The 20,172-nt window shown below is 48.3% G+C and overlaps 1 protein-coding gene across 7 annotated transcripts in view; it reads left to right on the plus strand.

The window, feature by feature from the left end:
• Positions 1-315: 315 nt before the first annotated feature.
• Positions 316-20,172, plus strand: part of ZNF341 (zinc finger protein 341) — a 40,519-nt gene continuing 20,662 nt past the window's right edge. The window contains exons 1-6 of one of the 7 annotated variants that reach the window (XM_027977092.2): positions 316-367; positions 6,793-6,903; positions 8,592-8,788; positions 11,744-11,893; positions 14,861-15,112; positions 18,711-18,948. In XM_027977092.2, coding sequence (XP_027832893.2) covers positions 337-367; positions 6,793-6,903; positions 8,592-8,788; positions 11,744-11,893; positions 14,861-15,112; positions 18,711-18,948 — 979 coding nt within the window. In that variant the 5' untranslated portion in view covers positions 316-336. Of the gene's footprint in view, positions 368-2,759; positions 5,878-6,791; positions 6,904-7,312; positions 7,439-8,591; positions 8,789-11,743; positions 11,894-14,860; positions 15,113-18,710; positions 18,949-20,172 lie in introns of those variants that run through there. The other 6 variants (XM_027977093.2, XM_042230326.2, XM_042230327.1 and 3 more) reach the window with 6 other exon arrangements.

Raw genomic sequence — 20,172 nt, forward strand, 5'->3', positions numbered from 1 at the left:
AGGTCTGTGTCACGAGAGCTGGGAGTCAGTCCGGTGGGGGGGAAGGGGTGCAGAAAACAAGGTTTGGTGGTGCCTCTCTGCGCCAGAGATGGGATTGGGGGGATCAAGTGAGGCCGGGATAGGAGCCCATGTGCACCGCTGTGAGGGTCATCAAGGCGGGGCTGGGAGAGTCCTGGTATCCCGGAGGTCCCACGGGTCATTCCCGGCTTTCGGGGCTGGGGAGGGGGCTCGGCGGCGGCTCCCGGGCGCCCCCTGGCGGATCCGATCCCGCCGCCGCCGCTCCCACAATGCTTGCGTAGCCCGGCTTCGGGCTTCAGCAGCAGCGGCAGCTCCAAAATGGCGCAGACTATCTTCGAGGCCCTGGAGGGTGAGCGGCGGCGGGGCCGGGGGAGGCGGCTGTTCCGCGTTGTGCCCCCTCCCGCCGCGAACCCGCCGCGCCGGGCTCAGGGCGCGTGGCGGCCGCGGGGCGGAGGGCATCGGGACCGGAACAGCCGCGGAGCGGGAGGGGCACGGACGGGAACAGCCGCGGGAGCCGAGGCCCGGCGGGGGTGGGGGACCGAGGGGCCTGAACAGCTGCGGAGTTGAGGCTCAGTGGTGGTGGGGGGCGTCTCGGGAACGGAACAGCCGCGGGAGCCGGGGCCCAGCGGAGTGGGGGGCCACGGGACAAGAACAGCGGGAGAGGGAAGGCCCCGGCGGGGGCGAGCACCGAGACCGGAACAGCCGGGGAGGGCTGGCGCCGCGGGGAGGGGCGTCCCGGGCCGGAACAGCCGCAGCCGCCAGGGCCCCGGGCGGGCGCGCGAGCTGGGCGCGGGGAGCAGTGTCCTGGAGAGAACAGCCGGGGGTGGGGTGCAACCAGGCTTGGAACTGCGGGGTGAGCTAGGCTGCCCGGCGGATGCGAGGCTTGGGAAGGGCTGCACCCAGTGGGAAAATGGTGGGGATTTTCCAGGCAAGAATACTGGAGTGCGTTCCTAATACCCTTCTCCAGGGGATCTTCCCCACCCAGGGATCTAATCTGGCTTGCCCACATTGTGGGCAGATTCTTTACCCACTGAGCCATTAGGGAAGCCCCTGAAGAGCCTGCGTTGAGCACCAGCTGTGTGCTTTGTGCTTTGGCATAGTGTCTCTAATTCGGACAGGGAAGGATTGATGCCACCCAAAAGCAGCAAACAAACACTGGATGCCTGCTTTGTGTACTTTTCTGGGGTGCATGGTCTTAAAAACCCAGATCAAGAAAGGATGGATGCCAACGGTGTGGTTGACCGGGCTACTGAGTTCCCAGACCCAAACCAGCAAACACTGGGCACCCGCTGGTTATCCTGTGCTCTGTCAGATCCTAGCACGTGAATGGCCCTCAGGCTCTGGGAATTGTGAGCTTTGGAGCCAGGCAAAGGCAGAGGTCTCAGACCATAAAGAATCCACTTGCAATGCGGGAGACTTGGGTTCAGTCCCTAGGCTGGGAAGATCCCCTGGAGGAAAACATGGCAACGCATTCCGGTATTCTTGCTTGGAGACTCCCCATGGACAGAGGAGCCTTGGCGGGCTACCGTCCATGGGGTCGCAAAGAATCAGACACGACTGAGCGACTCCACACAGCACAAAGGTAAAGGACCTCCATGTGCACTTGCTGGGAGCTGGAAAGGATGTCTTGGGGAACTCAGAGCCGGGCAGAGTTGATGCAGGGGCGATACAGATCCAAGAATGCTCTTAGAGGAATGAGATGAGCACACACATAATCACAGTGCAAACTGAAAGTAGGCTGGATTCGTGGTGTGTGGCTGAGGCTTTGAGTCCTACAACTCCTCAGGAAGTCTCGGTTGCGTGTCTTTTAACTTTTGGAGGATCAGAATTCTTTCCTAGAAACCTCCCTAAAGGTTCAGTTTTAGGCATACTCATTGGTGAGGGACCCAGAAATTATATAATTATAGAAAAGGTAATCAGTAAAAGAGGACAACCTCAGCTGGCCTTCAGTGCTGTGATGGGAGGGCCAAGTCAGTGGATGAGAGGCCAGTAGGATGAGGTGAGGTCTACTTCCTCTCTAGGTTCAGGGACTCCCTCAGTGTTTGAATTTTCACTGCAAGAATGTGTGTATTTTTGTGTGTGTTTTTTAAAAAATAATTTTGCTTTTGCCTTTGTTATACTTTATCTTTGCGCTGGGTCTTTGTTGCTGCACAGGCTTTCTCCCGTTGCAGCAAGCAGGGGCTACTCGAGCTGTGGAGCCCGTGCTTCTCGTGGCCGTGGCTGCTCCTGTTGCAGAGCACAGGCTCTAGGGTGTTCAGGCTTCAGTAGTTGCAGCTCTAGGGCTCAGTAGCTGTGGCTTACCAACTTAGCTGCTCCAGAGCATGTGGAATCTTCCCGGACCAGGGGTTGAACCTGTGTCCCCTGCACTGGCAGCTGGATTCTTAACTGCTGGACCACCAGGGAAGTCCTGTTCGTGTCTGTGTACTGAGTAATGAAGAAAGGAAAGGAAAAATCAGTTCCTCGGACTGTGTGATTATGCTGGGGTTGGAGAAGGGCAGCAGAACTGTGGGGATCCAGGGGTGACCCAGGCAGTGGGAACTGCATTTCCAAAAAGCCTTGGGGTAAGAGAGGTCTGGGGTTCACAGAAGTTCATGTGAGCAGCTAAAGATGATGTTTGTGAACTTTATCTTGGCATCAGTGTGGAGCTAAGAAGGAGTTTTCAGCAGTGGGGCTGCACAAGCTAATGTATGTTTTATGAAGTTCACCCTGGCTGCCCTGAGAACCGACAGGAGGGGCCAGAGTGGCAGCAGGGAGCTGAGACCACTGTGGCCGTCCTGCTGAGAACTAATGGTGGCCTGGGCCCCGAGGACAGCTCGGGGGATGGAGAGAAAGTGGATCTGAGAGATCTTTGGGAGACAGACTAGGCTAGACTTCCTGAAGGGCTAGAAATCAAGGTGGGAAGGGAGATAGGTTAAGGAAAGAATCAGGGGTTGTCTCAGGGGCTTTGACAGGGTGGGCAGTGGCACCCTATTCTTACTGATGAGAATTACTCCTAGACTTAGGGGTGAGGAACCACACATTTAGTTTGAGTTTTAGATTTGTTGTTCTTCAGTTGCTAAGTTGTGTTGGAGCTTCAGCATCAGTCCTTCCAATGAATATTCAAGGTTGATTTCCTTTTGGATTGACTCATTTGATCTCCTTGCTATCCAAGGGACTCTCAAGAGTCTTCTCCAGCACCGCAGTTCGAAAGCATGAGTTATAGAGGCATAGATAGGCAGCATTTTTATCAAGCACTTTGTTTTTTTTTAGGGCACTTTTAGGTTTACACAGTTGAGAGGAAGATGCAGAGACTTCCTTTGATCTTACACATTCATAACCTCCCCTTTAATCAACATAACTCACCAGAGTGGTACAGTTGTTACCAAGAGTGACCCTGCACTGATGCATCATAAGCACTCAGAAGTCCATCATTTCTCTTTTTTTAAAAAAATGATTTACTTGTTTTTGGTTCTGCTGGGTCTTCATTGCTGCACGCGGGCTTTCTCTAGTTGCGGCGAGTGGGGGCTGCTCTTTGTTGTGGTGCACAGGCTTCTTGTGTTGGCATCTCTTGTGTGTGTGTGTGTGTGTGTGTGTGTGTGTGTGTGTGTGTGTGTGTGTGTGTGTTGGCATCTCTTTTTGCCAGCGCAGGCTCTAGGCTCTCAGGCTTCAGTCGCTGTGGCTCGTGGCCTCTAGAGCTCCGACTCAGTAGTTGTGGCCCCCAGGCTTAGTTTCCCCTTGGTGCGTGGGATCTTCCCGGACCAGGAGTTGAACCCGTGTCTCCTACATTGGCAAGCAGATTCTTATCCACTGGACCACCAGGGAAGTCCCCATCATTTATCTTAAGTTTCACCCTTCGTGTTGTACATTCTACTGCACAACTGTATAATGACATATATCTACCATTATTGTATTAGCATATAGAATATTTTCACTGCAGTAAAAATTCTCTGTGTTCTGCCTGTTCATCCGTTCCCCACCCCCACCCCGCCCCCGGCAACCACTGATCCTTTTTATTGTCCCCGCAGTTTTGACAGGCAGTATTTTTCATTTATTTGATTTTGGCTACACGGATCTTCATTGCAATGTGTGGGCTTCTCTAGTTGCGGCCTGTGGGATTTTAATTCCCCAACCAGGGACTGAACCCACATCCCCTGCATTGGGAGGGGGATTCTTAACCTCTGGTCCACCAGAAAAGTCCCAGGCAGTATTTTTTTTAATTAAACTTTTTATTTTGAAATCTTTTTGGTTCTGTAGTTTCATGTGCAGATGTAGAAATAATACCGGGAGATTCTGTTTATCTTGTCACCTAGTTTCCCTCAGTGTAACATCCTGTAAAGCTACCCGATAATATTACAACCAGTGGCTCTACAGAACCATCCTTCCACTGCAAGATGTTGCTCTTTTTATAGCCACATCCACCTCTTCCCCTGCTCCCTATCCCCCATGTCTGGCACCCTGATCTGTTGTTCTCTGTTCTCCATGTCTTTCTTTTTTAAACTGGGGGGAAATTGCTTTACAGTGTTGTGTTGGTTTCTGCCATGTGACAACACAAATCAGCCATGATTATACATATATCTCCATTTCTAAAATACTGTCATTTCAAGGATGTCATGTAATTAAAATCATAAAGTATATAACCTCTGAGAATGGCTTTTTTCACACATTGTAATTCCCTGGGATTCATCCAAGTTGTTGCTTATATCAATAGTTTGGCCCTTTTTATTTGGCGGTGCTCTGTGGTGTGGATGAACTGCAGTTTGTTTAACTATTCACCCACTGAAGGACATCTGACTTGTTTCCAGTTTTTTACTGTTATGAATAAAACCACTATAAACATTCAGGTACAGGTTTGCACACAAATGCTGATGTGCAATTTTGCATCATGATAGAAGATTTACTGAACCTCATTCTGGGGAGGATGGACCCCAGAATGGTTTGATACTCAAGATAATAGGGAGAACTAGATGACGGTGAGTGAGGATTCTCAGGGAGAGTGGAAGACTGAGAGGCGAGAGAGAGCCAGACACAAGGAACCCTTCAAAACAGAAATATTTAGGAGACAGACAGGAGAAGAAAGTGAAGGAGGCAGGGAAGTAGCAAGTGGAAAGATGGGAGAAGACCCAGGAAGCTGGCGCCCTGGAGCCTTAGAAGAGGGTGTTTCAAGAAGAAATGTCCAGTGCTGCCGGCTTCTCTTTGGTGGTTCTGGTGGAATGATGGGGGCTTAAGCCCCCTGGAGTGGGTGGAGGAGGATTGCGAAGTGGCCAGAGGAGATGGAGGGTGTAGACAACTCTCACTGGATGCTTGATGTTGAAGGGAAGAGAGATGAGAACATGGGTTCAAAGGAGGGTATCTAGAGAGACCTGAATGTGTGTAGCTGCTGGTGAGAAGGAGAGGTTGTGGGCACAGTGTGAGAGGGGCCAGCTGGTGGAGAGTGGCTTCTGCAGGAGCTGGAGAGGATGGAGAGAAGGCTGGCCTCAGGAGATGCACAGCCCATACCGTCACAGGGAGAAGTATGGATTCAGTCTGACCGCAGGATCAAATGCTTTTCAGTGAGGGGCTGGGGTAGGTGTCCAGGTCAGAGCTGAGAGGTTGACTGTGAGGACGGAGAGAAAGAGGCAGCCCTCTGGGTTATTTGGGAGGGAGGTAGTGTGCCTTGGGGGCCACTTAGGTGTGAGGGGGCCTGTCCTCCAGCTGGTGCCATGGCTGGACAGTGTACTACTGAGGATCGCAACAGTGACAGCTGATTGGAAAATGTAAACGTAGTCAGCTTCTTAAGAACTGCCCCCAACCCCTGACCCAAACCCAGATTGCACTGTCTGTTGAGGATCTGAAAAAATAAGCACACAGGAGAAAAAGCAGGAGAAGCCCAAGCACAAACAGGTTTGTGGCATTTGTTGGGTGTGGTTGGGGAAGACTCAGTAACATGATTTCCAGAGGGGTCATTGCCCTTTGGATTAGACTCATCCACGAGTAAGAGAGAAGCCCAACCTAGCAGTGGCTTAAACAGGCTAGAAGTTTATTTCTGTCACATGGGAGTCCAGAAAAAGGCACCCTACAGTGTGACAGTGGCCGTGTTCTACCAGGTCCCCAGAGGCCCAGGATCTAGCCAGTTTTTTGCCCTGCAGTGCCTAGGGCCTGGCCCTTGTCCTCATGATCTGGGATGGAAGCTGGACTTCCCACCATCATCTTCTTGTTCTAGGAAGCAGGATGGAGGATCGGACAAAGAAGGAGATCTCATACTGGGTAGTTTTTAGGAAAACTTTCCCCAAACTCCTATTGGCCAGAACTTAGACATTCACTAGCTGCAAGAGTGGAGAAGGCAATGGCACCCCACTCCAGTATTCTTGCCTGGAAAATCCCATGGACGGAGGAGCCTGGTAGGCTGCAGTCCATGGGGTCGCGAAGAGTCGGACACGACTGAGCGACTTCACTTTCGCTTTTCACTTTCATGCATTGGAGAAGGAAATGGCAACCCACTCCAGTATTGCCTAGAGAATCCCAGGGATGGGGGAGCCTGGTGGGCTGCCGTCTGTGGGGTCACACAGAGTCGGACACGACTGAAGCGACTTAGCAGCAGCTGCCTGCTGCAAGAGTGGCTGGGAAATGTAATCTTTCTTTTGGGACCATGTTTCTAGCCCCAAATCTTGGGTTATAGTAGAAGCAGGAGAGAATGTATATCAGGGCATGGCCAACCACTTTTGCCATCAGGGCCTTGCAGTGGGTCTGGCTTTTAAGGGTGAAGTCACAGCAGGATGCTGAGTTCACCTTCCAAAAAGACTGCTTTTCTTTCTTCAGGAATGGACAATCAGACTGTCTTGGCCGTCCAGTCATTGTTGGATGGCCAAGGAGCAGTTCCTGATCCAACAGGCCAGAGTGTCAATGCACCCCCTGCTATCCAGCCACTGGGTGAGTATCTGCTTAGGTTCATCAGCGGGAAGGGTAAGGGGCTTCCTGTGAAAAACAGGTGGGGCTGATGGGGGGGTGTGGGAGTGAACTGCCCACTGTGGTCCCCAGGTTGTCCTCCGGTGTCTGAACCGTGTCCCCTTCCTCCCAGCCTGGATCTTCAGGCTCAGACCTTTCTCTGCTTAGCTCTGAGACCACTGGTCCTCAGTCCCTTAGTAAGTGTGGGGATCATGACAGAGAATGACTAGGAGCCCTGATGTTTGTGCCTTTGACCCAGAGTAGCTCCTCAGCCTCCTCTCTATGAGGCTAAACATGAGTCTCTCCAATTTACGACTCAGGCTCTTGAGACAAGAAGAGGGCTTTCTTTAGAGCCCTGTGTGAGTCTGTGTGTTCATCTATTCATGCTACACAGATTTTTGAGTACTTGGGAACCATGCTGGGGACAGAGAGATACGCACCTAGTTTGAATCCTTGCTCCTGAAGTTCGGCTCTGTGACCTTGGGCAGATGAATTAACCTCTCTGTGCCTCAGTTTCCACGTATGTACAATGAGGATGATAGTCCACCTCATAGTAATCTTGTGAGGGTGCTTGGGATTTGGTTTTACCTGTGGTAAAATAAGAAATGCAAGTTTCTTGTAATTTGTACACGATTAAAGTTTCCCTGTGGTATGAAGTCCCAGTGACTCAGACCCCTTCTTCTGTTTGGCTCTGCCGCTCTCAGCATGGGGTCCAAGATGGCTGCTCCAACCTCCCACTTTCATTTCCACACTCCAGCCAATAGGAAGGGAGGAAAGAAGGAAGTGGAAGTCATACCCCTTCGTTTCAAGAGAAAATTGTATAGACAGAATACGTCTTCTCTTATCCTATTGGTCAGAGTTTAGTCACATGACATGTCTAGCTGTAAAGAAGTCTGGGAGATATGTTCTTTAACTAGATGGCCATGTTTCTCACTAAAGTTTATATTGTTTAAGGAGGAAGAGTGAATATTGAAAACTTTGGCACACTACGTAGCCTGTGGTGGGCCTTCAGTTATGGGTGGTGGTAACTGTAGCTAATCTTTCATTTAGTTTTACAGGCATTCAATAGACATCCACTGAAGGCTTCCTATGTGCCCAGAAATATTGTAGTTATGGTGATAAATAAGAATATTTCCTTCCCTTACAAAATATGTTGGTGATGGGGAAAATGTGATGAGAGGCTTGCTTAGAGGAAGGAACTGGGAACATTGCTTTAGGAGGGCTTCCTGGAGGAGGTGACATCTAGGCTGAGCCTTGCAGAATGAGTCATTCTGGAAGAGGCAGCTTGGCAGGGGGAGCAGAGGATGCAGAGGCACCCAGGAGTGTGATCATGCAGCCCATTTGGGGACTGGTGAATAAGTAAATTCAGGCAGGATAAAGATTCTGACTGTCCCGACCTTGAAGCGAAGCCACCTTACTATTTCCTGATTTCTGATTTTTGTGATACCTGTGTGAACCTGGCTGGATATTCCCAAAGGTACTGATGTGATTTGAAAGCTCATAGGAAGCACAGAGTTGATGCTTGACCCTCAAGCACTGAGTGATGGAATGCCATTAGTGTGCCTTTCTCATGGTCCAGCCATGGGCCTTCCATTTCTCACTGATGCCCTCTCCGTTTTTATTGCTCTTTTCCTGTTATTTCTCTCCTGCTACTCTGCGGGTGTGACCCTTAGATGATGAGGATGTCTTTCTCTGCGGGAAGTGTAAGAAACAGTTCAACTCGCTTCCAGCATTTATGACCCACAAGAGGGAACAGTGCCAAGGGAGTGCCCTGCCCTTGGCCACAGTCTCACTGGCCACCAACAGCATCTACACACCTTCGGCAGCACCCTCAGCCGTCCAGCAGGCCCCGCCTCCTCCCAATCGCCAGGTATTCATTCATTCGTTTCATTCATTCAGCTATTCAAGTCTTTTTTGAGCGCCCGCTGTGTGTCATGCTCTGTGTGGGCACCAGGGGTGCAGGAGTGGACAAACAGACCAGGTCACTGCTATCGTGGCTAAAGGTAAGATAGACACCACCCAAAAGACGTGTTGAGATGGACTTCTTCCAGGACCAGTGCAGAGGCGGGGTACCAGGACAGGGCTGGGAGGTTTTGCCTTTTTGTATGTGATGCTCAATGGGATGAGGTCTGAGAAAAGGTGGCATTTGTGCAGAGACCTTGGGAGGTGAGAAATAGTCACGCAGCTCCTTGGGGAAAGAGTATGCTGGGGGCAGATCAGCAAGTGCAAAGGCCCTGAGGCAGGAGTGTGCTGGGTTTATTCTAGGAATAACAAGGAGGTGAGAGTGGCTGGAGCTGAGTGAGTGAGGAGGAGGGTAAGAAGTGATAAGGTCAGAGAGGCAATAGGGAGACCCTGGCAAATCATGTGGCGTCTACTCTGCTTGAGATCAGAGCCATGGGAGGGTTTTGGGCAGGAGAGGGATATGGTCTGATTTATGGAGAAGGAAATGGCAACCCCCTCCAGTATTCTTGCCTGGAGAATCCCGTGGACAGAGGAACCTGGCAGACTACAGTCCCTGGAGTCACAAAGAGTCGGACACGACTGAGCAACTAACAACAACAGCAACAAATACTTCAATTAGATCACTGCAGCTGCTGTAGAGACCAGATTTTTTGTTGTTGTTCAGGAAATAACTTTTTATTTTATACTGGAGTCCAGTTGATTAACAACATTGTGTTACTTTCAATACAGCAAAGTGATTGAGTTTTACATATACATTTATCTATTCTTTTTCAAATTCTTTCCCCATTTAGGTTGTAACATAGTACTGAGCAGAGTTCCCTGTGCTATAGGATAGGTCCTTGTTGGTTATCCATTTTAAATATAGCAGTGTGTACGTGCCAATCCCAAACTCCTTAACTGTCCTTTCCCCAACCCTTACCCCAACAGATTTTGATGAGAGTCAAGAGAAAAGTCCAGAGACCCATTAGGAGACTACTGTATAAATCCAGCAGTGGGTGGTGGTGGGTCGCTTGACCAGGATAGTAGCAGTGGAGTGGAGAGAAGGAATGAGACTTTAGAAATATTTTGAAAGTGGAATTGGCCGAGGCAGTGGCTGGATTGGATGTAGGGTGTGAGATTAAGAGGAGGCAAGTGTGCCCAGAGTTGGAGTTGCCATTAACTGAAGTGGGGAGAACACGGAGGAGATTTGGAGTTCAGCTGCTCATGCTGAATTTGAGATGCCCACTGGACCTTTAAGTAGAGGCGATGAAAATGCAGACAGATAGACAAGTCTAGAGGTCAGGTAACCACGCTGGGGGTATCTGGAGAAGCTTCCAGAGTCCTCAGTGAGGAACACAGTTCTAGAGCAAAGACACCGTGGATGGGAGCTCAGAGGGATTAAAGAATCCCCATAAAGGGGGCTGGGCTTGTCCCAGGATGCCAAGTCAAGGGGTTAGATTTCCCTTTGACTTCCTCTTATCTCTTTCTTCCTCTAAAATGAGGAGTCTCCAACTTCTGGGATCTAATGCCTGATGATCTAATAATAATAGAAATAAAGTACACAATAAATTTAAGGCTCTTGAGTCATCTGAAACCACCCCCCTGCTCCATACCTAGTCTGTGGAAAAATTGTCTTCCATGAAACTGGTCCCTAGTGCCAAAAAGGTTGGGGACTGCTGCTCTAAAACATTAATCTTCCCCTGTGGTTGTATACACATAATTCCTGCCATCAGGATAAACATGTCCACCCCCAGATCCCTAGGACACTGTGCACTGAAACTTTTCAAGTTGCCATAGACGTTTCCTAACACAGAACATAGTCATTTTTCTCACTTCTTGATTATGAGTTTCGTTTAGTAGAAGATGTTCCTTCTCTCCTGACTCCCTTTTTATTTTCAATAGGAGAGAGGGAAATTCTTCCAGTCCTGGGCAAGGAGAAAACCTTAGCACAGAATCAATGGGTTAGGGGCAAACCCAAATCCCTCTGCCTAAGTGAGCTGGATGGACATGGAAATGATTTCCCATTTTTTTGTCCCAGGCTAATGCATGTGACATTGTAAAAATACGTGTCACTGCCTTTCGTGGTAGTGACATGGGGTGCATCCCTAACCTGCCCAGGCTGTCCTTGCTTGGTTGAGGGCAAGGACTTCTGTTGAAATCGGGGGCTCATTTGCTGCTGTCCCCAGGGGTCCTATAGACAGGTGACTTAAGAAGATGCCAGAAAAGGCAACAAGTAAACAAAACACCCTTGCATTTACAACGGGAAAGTCACTGCGTGTTTGACACCGTCTTGTAAGGTCTGCCATGCATCTTTGCTGTTAACCTGAGAGCATATTATTATATTTTCACATCCTTACTGAAGTACCCACAGGAGTTACATAGTAGTATTTTTTGGATTTTTAAAGATGAGAATATATAATGTACATATTATTATAAAATTTAATTTTCCATGCAGTACCTCTTACTTGCCGTCTATAGTATTCTAGCCATGACTGTATTACATGTTTTTAAATCTAGCCTCCTATTGATGGACATCGAGGTTATTTCCAGTTTTTCACTATTAGAAAAAAGGCTGTGCAGAGTACTCTTTTTTTTATGGTCTCCTTGTGGACAGGTGTGAATGTTTCTCTAGGCCAGAGATCAGGAAAGATTGTTGCTGGATTATAGGTTATAGGCATTGCGGGGAGGTGTAACTTACTCTCCCCGTTTGATAGATGAGGAAATGCAGGTTGAGAGAGGTGGTGTGACTTTCCCAGGGTCGTGTGACAGGGCGCAGTAGCAGAGGTGGAGATGTGGGACTCCAGACCCAGATCTTTCCTACCATGCCGTCTCCTTCCTTCCAGAACGTCAGAGATGTTCTTTCCGTCTTTCTCTCACTGTCCAGATCTCCACGTACATCACAGTGCCCCCATCCCCGCTGATCCAGACCCTGGTGCAGGGGAACATCTTGGTAAGCGACGACGTGCTCATGTCCGCCATGTCAGCCTTCACGTCCCTGGACCAGCCCATGCCCCAAGGCCCCCCAACTGTGCAGGTAAGGAGGTGGCCAGTTTCTTATAGGATCTTGATTTTTGGTCTGCAAGTTGATTCCTGCAGATTCAGAATCTTGTAGAAAGAAGGGGGCTTGACCCCAGCTCTTCTTCAAGCTAAGGAGGACTGTCTGCTCTCCCTTGGCCAGCCCTCCTGTGGATGGGGAAGCTGATGTGTTCAGCTGGGACCCACAGCATGACTTTGAGGTTTCATAGCCATAGTCCAGTTCTTCTGACTCATACTTTTATTCTTTTGTAAAGAATCACTGTATTTTTTAAAATTTTGTCTGTGTTGGGCCTTCCGTGTTGTGCGCACAGGCTCTTCTCCGGCCTTGGAGACTGGGGGCTACTCTTCAGTCGTGGCGTACAGGCTTCTCACTGCAGTGGCTTCTCTTGCTGCAGAGCACAGGCTCCAGGGTGAGCGGGTTTCAGCAGATGCGGCTCGAGGACTCAGAAGTCAGGGTTCCTGCGCTCTAGAGCGCAGGCTCAACAATTGTGGCACATGGGTTTACTTGCTAAGCGGTATGTAAGATCTCCCTGGATAAGGGATCAAACCCGTGTCCCCTGCGTTAGCAGGTGGATTCTTTACCACTGAGCTACTAGGGAAGCCCTTCTATTTTTATTCTTTGCGAAGTGTTCCATGTCCATTAGAAAAACACTAGAAAGTACACAAAAGAAAAGGTTTTTTTTTTAATTTAATTATTCTTAATATCGAAAGAGACAGGGCAACCGACTGAATTTGCAATTCTTGGTTGGATTCTAGATAGGGTGTGGGGGTTTGGGGTGAGGGAGGCCTTAAAGGCCTTATTGGGACACTTAGGGAGATTAGAATATGGAGGAATTTGAATATTTTAGATAATAGTATTACATCTGTTCAATTTTCTGTGTGTTCATCTAGTTGTTGCATAGGAGGATGTTCTTGTTCTTAGGAGATGCATCTGAGTAATTTTAAGGAATCAAGTGTCATATTTTTAGCTTACTTTCAAGGGGCCTAACAAAACGCAGGTATATATGTGTGTATATGCACACACACACGTGCACTGCAGATGCGGCAAGATGGTAACAACTGGTGAATTAAATGATGTAGAAAGAGCATTCATTGTATTCTGTTTGCAACCTTTTTGTAGGTTTGAAATTCTACAGAATAAAAATTGGAAAGTCAAACAAGCACTCTTACTCCCTCCACCGAGAGAAAACAGTAGCAAAATTTTGGTGTCTGGATTTCCTGACCTTCGAATGCAAATAGAAATAGCTTTTTATATAAATATGTTTAAAACATGCACATCTGTATAAATGGATCTTATACGCACTGTTCTGGAACTTGCTTTCCTTACTTTGCGCACTCGGTCGTATCTGACTCTTTGTGACCCCATGGACTGTAGCCCGCCAGGCACCTCTGTCCATGGAATTTTTCCAGGCAAGAATACTGGAGCCTGTTGCCATTTTCTGCTCCAGGGTGTCTTCCTGGCCCAGTGATTGAACCTGAGTCTCTTCTATGTCTTGCATTTAGCAGGCGGATTCTTTACCACTGCACCACCTGGGAAGCCCTTTCTTACTTTGCCTTTTGTTTAACATCATTTCCTATCTATGCCTACAACCCTACATCAGTATTTACTGAAGTGTTCCTCGGAACAGTGGCTCCTTGGGATTTTCCAGTAGAAAAAGGATCATTGGTCCAAGCAGCCTGAGGTGGAAGCATTGTACTTCTTCCCTTGCTCTGTCCCTGGGTTTTTCCTTCAGTAAATACTTCAGAAATACTTTTGATTTTGTCAACCCTGATTTTTCCCCCTACATATTTGACCGTGGAGCCCAAGGAACAGCAATTAAGAGAAGCACCCTTTATTGAATACTGATCAGCACCATCACTGTAACAGCCACAAAGGATTCTGTCCCATTCCAGGTGGATGGACCATCCCCTGTTTAGCCAAACTTCCAGTGGGAGGACATGTAGTCGTTGCCAGTTTTTGCTATTATAAAAATGACAAGTAACATCTGTGTATGGTTATCTTTGCCCACCTGGTTGATTTTTTTTGTAGAATCAATTGCTAGAAGTCAGTGGCTGTGTTTCAAGGATCCATAGCCACCCACACATTGCGTGACTCTCTAGAAAGACTCCCAGGACTCAGGATGCTTGTGCTCTTGGCTGGTTTAAAGTAGAAGGATACACAGCAGGACCAGCAAGGAGGGAAGACCCAGCAACTGGAGTCTGCAGGAAATCAGCATTCTTCCAAGTCTCCAGCTTTCTTTGCCTCAGGAAAGTGGGGAGAGGCTGCTCGGGGGGCACACGGCATTCTCCAGCAGTCAAGAATGCCCAGAGTTTCTGCCAGGAAAGAACACCATTGACTCTAAGGCCAGGGCTTCTGTTGAGGATGTCATGTAGGCTTCCAGCCACACAGCGCAATTCCAGATACCTAGGTGGGAAGGAGTTGTTCACCATAAATCACATTGTTGTACAAACTGTCTAGGTAGTTGGTACACTAGGGCCAGTGCCCCAGGTGGGCAAAATAGCCTCATCACCATAGGGAACCTGCAGGACTTCCCTACAGTCCAGTGATTAAGACTCCGAGTTTCCAAGGCAGGGGGCATGGGTTTAATCCCTGGTCCACATGACACACAGTGCAGCCAAAACAAACAGAAAACTAGGGAACCTTCTTCAGAGCAGGTTCTCAGATGCCGGTTCAGAGCCAGTCCTACAAGCAAGCCCTTCTAAAGACAGCAACATTAGGCCCGCTCTATGAGCTCATTTCTGCACAAGCTGGGCCATTTCTGCTGACCTTCATAGAGAAAAAGGGCAGCAATACCAGACTGATGGCTCCTTGGAATTCTCCCATGATTTGGTTTCCATGCCTGCTCTCTGCCTTTTCCTCTCTTCTTCCCACATGACTGGCTAAGGCAAGTATCCTTCCCTGCTGATAAATCAGACAGCTGGTCTCAAGAGGCTATGACAATTTAATTTTCTCTTGTGATTTCAGAGTAACCTGAATATGCATCCTGCACCAAACTACCTGGCCCAGCCTCCACCTCCTCCTCCGCCTCCTCCACCGCTGCCCCCGCCCCCTCCCCCCCAACCCCCGCCACCCCCACCCCAGAGCCTGGGCCCCCCTGGGCGTCCCAACCCTGGCGGGAATGGCGTGGTGGAGGTGTACAGTGCCACAGCACCCCTCACTGGGAGTGGAACGGTAGAGATCCAAGCACTGGGAATGCAGCCCTACCCACCCCTGGAGGTGAGCAGAAGCTGGGGCTTGGGGTGAAGGGGGAAAAGCTGGTCATAGTCGTCACGGGTAACCTGAGCCTTTTCTGATGCCAGACATACTGTGGAGCCTTTTCTGATGCCAGACATACTGTAGGGGCAAAACCAGCTCAAGCTATCATATGTGTGAAAGTAAGATGCACCCCATGAGAAGGTGGAAGGAAGCAGGGGTTGTAGCAGAAATACAAGCTGCCCTCAGAGAGTACTCAGAACAGTCAAGAAAATGCTTGCCTTAGGGGAAAGGATTCCAAAATTATATATGTGAGTGTCTCATATGTTGTAACAAGCTAAGTGTATCAGCTGTGACTGTAAGAAATACAGTATTTGGGGAAAGTGTTTATTGTTCTCACGTCTGTGGTGGTCAGCTTGGCAACTGCTGATCTTGGCCAGGTGCTGCCACATGTCTGGAGGTTGGCTGACTGGCTGCTGCTCTAGAGTGGCCTAGGGTGGAATAATCAGGTGGAGTGACTCAGCCCTCCTCCACACATCTTTCCGTCTCAAGCAGGCTCCCCGGGCATGGTCTCACCGCAGTGGTGGATGTGCAGTAATGCAAGCGGAAATGCTCAAGACTTCTTGAGGCTTAGGCTTGTAAGCGACACAGGGTCACTTCTGCTGGTGAAAGCAGGTCACAAGGCCAGCTTAGGTTGAAGGAGTACGGAAATAGATGCCACCTCTCTATGGGAAAAACTGCAGGTCACACTGGAAAGGGCCTGGGCACCAGAAGAAGTAAAGAATCGAGGCCATTCAGTCAGTGTACAGGCACACCTTGCTTCATTGCACTTTGCCAATATTGTGTTTTTTGTCGAGCAAGGCTATCCGTGCCATTTTTCCAACAGCACTTGTTCCCTTTGTGTCTCTGTGTGAAAAGTTTGGTAATCTTTACAACATTTCAACCTTTTTCTTTGTCATTATATCTGTCATGATGATCTGTGATTTTTGATGTTATTAGTATTACTTGCTGAAAGCTCAGGTGTGGTTGGCATTTTTTTTAGTAATAAAGTCAAAAAAGTTTCCTTTAATTAAGATACATACATTTTTTAGGGTGTAATGCTATTGCATACTTAACAGATTACAGGATAGAGTAAATGTAACTTTTTTTTGTAAACAACTTTTTTTCATAAACATAACTTTTATATGCACTGGAAAATAAAAAAAACTCTTGTGTGACTTGCTTTATTGTGATGTTTGCTTTATTGCAGTGGTCTGTAACTGAACCCACAATACCTTCAAGGTGTTCCTGTGCCATACGTACCATATTAATTTCTGGCTGAAGAGTTTCGAACCACAGGCAGTGTACTCTCAAGGCACTGAGACTTCAGAACCATGCCAGGCACAAGTGCTAGGGGGCATGGTTATGACAGAAGGAGCCTGCCTGCACTTGAGGTCACATTATCTCAGACTCACTCTAGAATCCAGCCATACAGACATTCTATGCTAGGTAGTCTCTCTGGAAAGAGAACTAGACTGGAGGAAAATTCCACCACCAGCCATGTAATGTTATACCCTGCAGGGGGATTTTCCCTACCCTGGGAGAATAAAGCAAGGACTTGGCTGAATTTTTAAAAAATTAATACATGTGTATGTATGGCTGAGTCCCTTTGCTGTTCACCTGAAACTCTCACAACGTTGTTTGTTGATCAGCTAATACCCAAATGCAAAATAAAATTGAGTCACCAATTGATCAGTAAAAATGACTTGTAAATTTTGTATTTAAATAAATAAATATTATTTAAATTTTCAAAAATAATTTAGCTAGTGAGATGCTGAGAGGATGATGGTGGCCTCATAGACAGAGGGGCCAGCATAGGAATAGCCACTGTTATTTATTTTTCATGTAGACAAAGAGTGCTCTCTGAAAACAGCCTGAATCGTCTTTGATTTTGCATCCTTGGCACCTAGCAGAGACCTTGCCTGTGGGACACCCATAGTCGGTATCTGAAATAGGGTGCTTTGTCCTGTTTCAGAGAAGAGACTCTAGAATGGGAACTTCCCTTGTAGAGCTGTGAGGATAATGAGAACTAACCCAGTGGCAGCTATATCATTGCTCAGGAATGACCTGGATGATGGTGAATTCATTCACTGTGACAAATACTGAGTACTGTATTGGTCAGGAAAATTGAAACCACTCTAGGTATTTCTAACAGAGGGATTTAATATAGGAAATTAAATCTGTAGGGCTGATGGAAGGGCTGGAGTAGTTAAAGTCAGGTTTGGCAAGAACTACTTGTTTTCAGGGTCACTGTTGTGGCTTGGCCCTTATAACCAGGACACTGTACTTGGTGAGAAAACTGTAGGATTCTGTGGCTGAGGTTTCAGCTGCCCTGCCATCCTTGGGGCTGGTAATCAGGAGGGGAATGTAGGGTTCAGTTTGCCACTCCAAAAGTCATGACTGCTAACCTGCCTGTCTCCCAGAATGGCTGCCAAGGAGAACAGTTTCTACCTCCCTTCTGCCTTCAGATCTCATGTAGATGCTTCTCATGGGCAGAACTTAATTTGTGTTCAGAACTGTGCTGGCAGGGGTACTTGAGAATGTGGTTTCAAGCTTGCCACCTCTGGATTTCAGGGGAGAGCATGGGCGGGTGTAGGAAGGTGCCAAGGGCCGACAGGCAAGACCTGGCAGAAGCACCTAATGGTGCTGTATTAGATGCCTGAGACCTCCCTAATTGAATTCATTCATTCAGCAAATGTTTATTGAGTGCCCACTCTGTGCCAGGCATGGCTCTAGGCCTGGGAATAGAGGAAGAAACAAAAGCAGAGCAGAAGTCCCTGCCTGCATGAAACTAGGCAGATAATAGCGTAAGTAAGTAAAATGCATAATTTATTAGATAATGATGCATCTAAGGAGGAAAATGAAACAGAGGAGAGGAAGTGGAATTTTGGTTAGGGCAGCCTAGGAAGACCAATGAATGATAGGTAGATGATGGAATAAATGAATTCTTTACAATACCCCAGTGTCATGATGTGAGCTTAGTGGTCACTGAGTTTGGGTGGCTCAAAATTCCTTTGGTAATTTCTCGTGGCTTCAGGGTTGATTCCTAGTCAAGGGATGCCTGCTGGTGTGACATCAGGCAGAGTTGGTTAAGAAGTGGAGTTGCTGGTGAGGGCATAGACCCTTCTGACTTCCTAGTTCTTCTGTGCAAGAAGTCTACTACTAACAACAATAATAATGGCCATCACAACAGCTGATGTTGACTGGGTACTTACTGCTTGCCAGGCCCTCTTCTAAGCTCTATCCTCATACAGGGTTGCTATAATTGGCCCCATTTTACAGATGCAGAAACTGAAACAGAAGTTAAAAGACTCGCCAAGGTCACTTAAATGATAAGCGGCAGAATCAGGATTTGAACCCAAGCAGCCTGGTTCCAAAGCTGCTTCTAGCCTGCTGGCTTCATGGAGTTCTATTCGAAGGGGTCTTGGGAGTGACTGGGGGGACTGAGTGAGGGGGAGGAGTTAGGGTGGTGATGTAGCTGTGGGTGGCTGAGATCAGCCAGGGCCACAGTGAAGGTCCCACCACCTGGGGCAGCTCTTCCCCCCTTCCCAGGGCACTCTCCCTGACTCTGCTGTCCTTGTAGGTGCCAAACCAGTGTGTGGAGGCTCCAGTATACCCCACACCCCAGGTGTACAGTCCCGGCAAACAAGGGTTCAAACCAAAAGGACCAAACCCTGCTGCCCCTATGACCAGCGCCACCGGGGGCACAGTGGCCGCCTTTGACTCCCCACCATCACTGAAGACCCGACGGACCAAAGGTTCCAGTGGACTCCCAGAAGGTGGGCACACAGCCTGTCATGGCATCTCTCCTCAGCATGGAGGTACCTGTCCACAGGCTGCGTGGTTCCAGTCTTCCCTGTTGTGATAGTTAGGATTAAGTTTGGTTGCATGTAGTGGAAAATCCAAATGAGGAGTGACTCCAAAATGGTAGAATTTTGTTGGTCTGTGCAAAACAAGTCCAGAGACAGGCAATCTGGAGTTTGTATGCCTATATAATCACCAGATACCCACATTTCTTCTATCTTTCTGCTCCATCATTCCTAGAACATGACTTTTGTTCTTGGGTGCCTCATTGTGTAAGATGGCTGCTGAAGCTCCAGTCATCAAATTTCATATTCCAAGCATCTGGAAGAAAGATTAAAAAAAGCATCCCCCAGCTCCCAGAAGTTCTAAGCATGATGCTTTTGCTTACATTTCATTGGTTACTAAGTCACATGACTATATCTATCTCCAAAGGAAGCTGGGAAATGTCTCCCTTAGCCAGGAACATTGATGCTCCCATTATGTAGGGGATTTGTGAAGAAAGAAAAAGGGAAGAGTGAGTATTAGGCAGGCAAGCAGCGATGTCTGCCACCCTGTTAGAGATGCTAGGTATATGGTTGGGGACGATGTCAGAAAGTAGTGGTAGTAGAGAAAGGCAGAAGAATTGAGAGTTTTCAGGGGCTTCCAGCCCCTTCTTTCCTTTCACAAATGTGTTGAGCATCTGTGTGCCAGGCTTGGTGTCAGAACTAGAAATCTAGCATCTTGGATCATGATTTCCTTACCCTTAGTTACTCACAGTTTAATGGGAGAGATAGGGAATAAATAAATATTTATGGGTCACTCTAGAAAGCAGATTAACAGAGTGCTGTGATTGAGAATACTGGATAGAGACTGGAAAATGCTGCTGCCTATCTGTCTGGGGGTGAGAAGGAACAGTCTCTTCACTGTCTGAGGGACCAGCATTTTAGGCAAGGTGGAACAGCAGGTGCAAAGGCCCTGAGGTGGGACCATGTTTGAGGTCTTTCGAGGTTAGCCAGGAGTTCACTTCAACTAGATCATAAGAATAATAGGATTGGTAGGAAGTAGAGGATGCAGAGCCCCATAGGCCGTGGCAGAGAGGGTGGATTTTATCCTCCGGCAGAAGGGAGTCTTTGAGGAGTTTGCCCTGCTTTCCCAGCCAGAGCATGTCCTGGAATTTCTTCTCCCAGGCCCTATGAGAGACTTACCTGTGCTTCTTCCCCAGCCTGTCCAAGATATAGACCTCCTAGGATCTGGGCTATCTG

This window comes from Ovis aries, chromosome 13 (assembly GCF_016772045.2).
Source record: "Ovis aries strain OAR_USU_Benz2616 breed Rambouillet chromosome 13, ARS-UI_Ramb_v3.0, whole genome shotgun sequence".
Taxonomy (NCBI): Eukaryota; Metazoa; Chordata; class Mammalia; order Artiodactyla; family Bovidae; genus Ovis; species Ovis aries.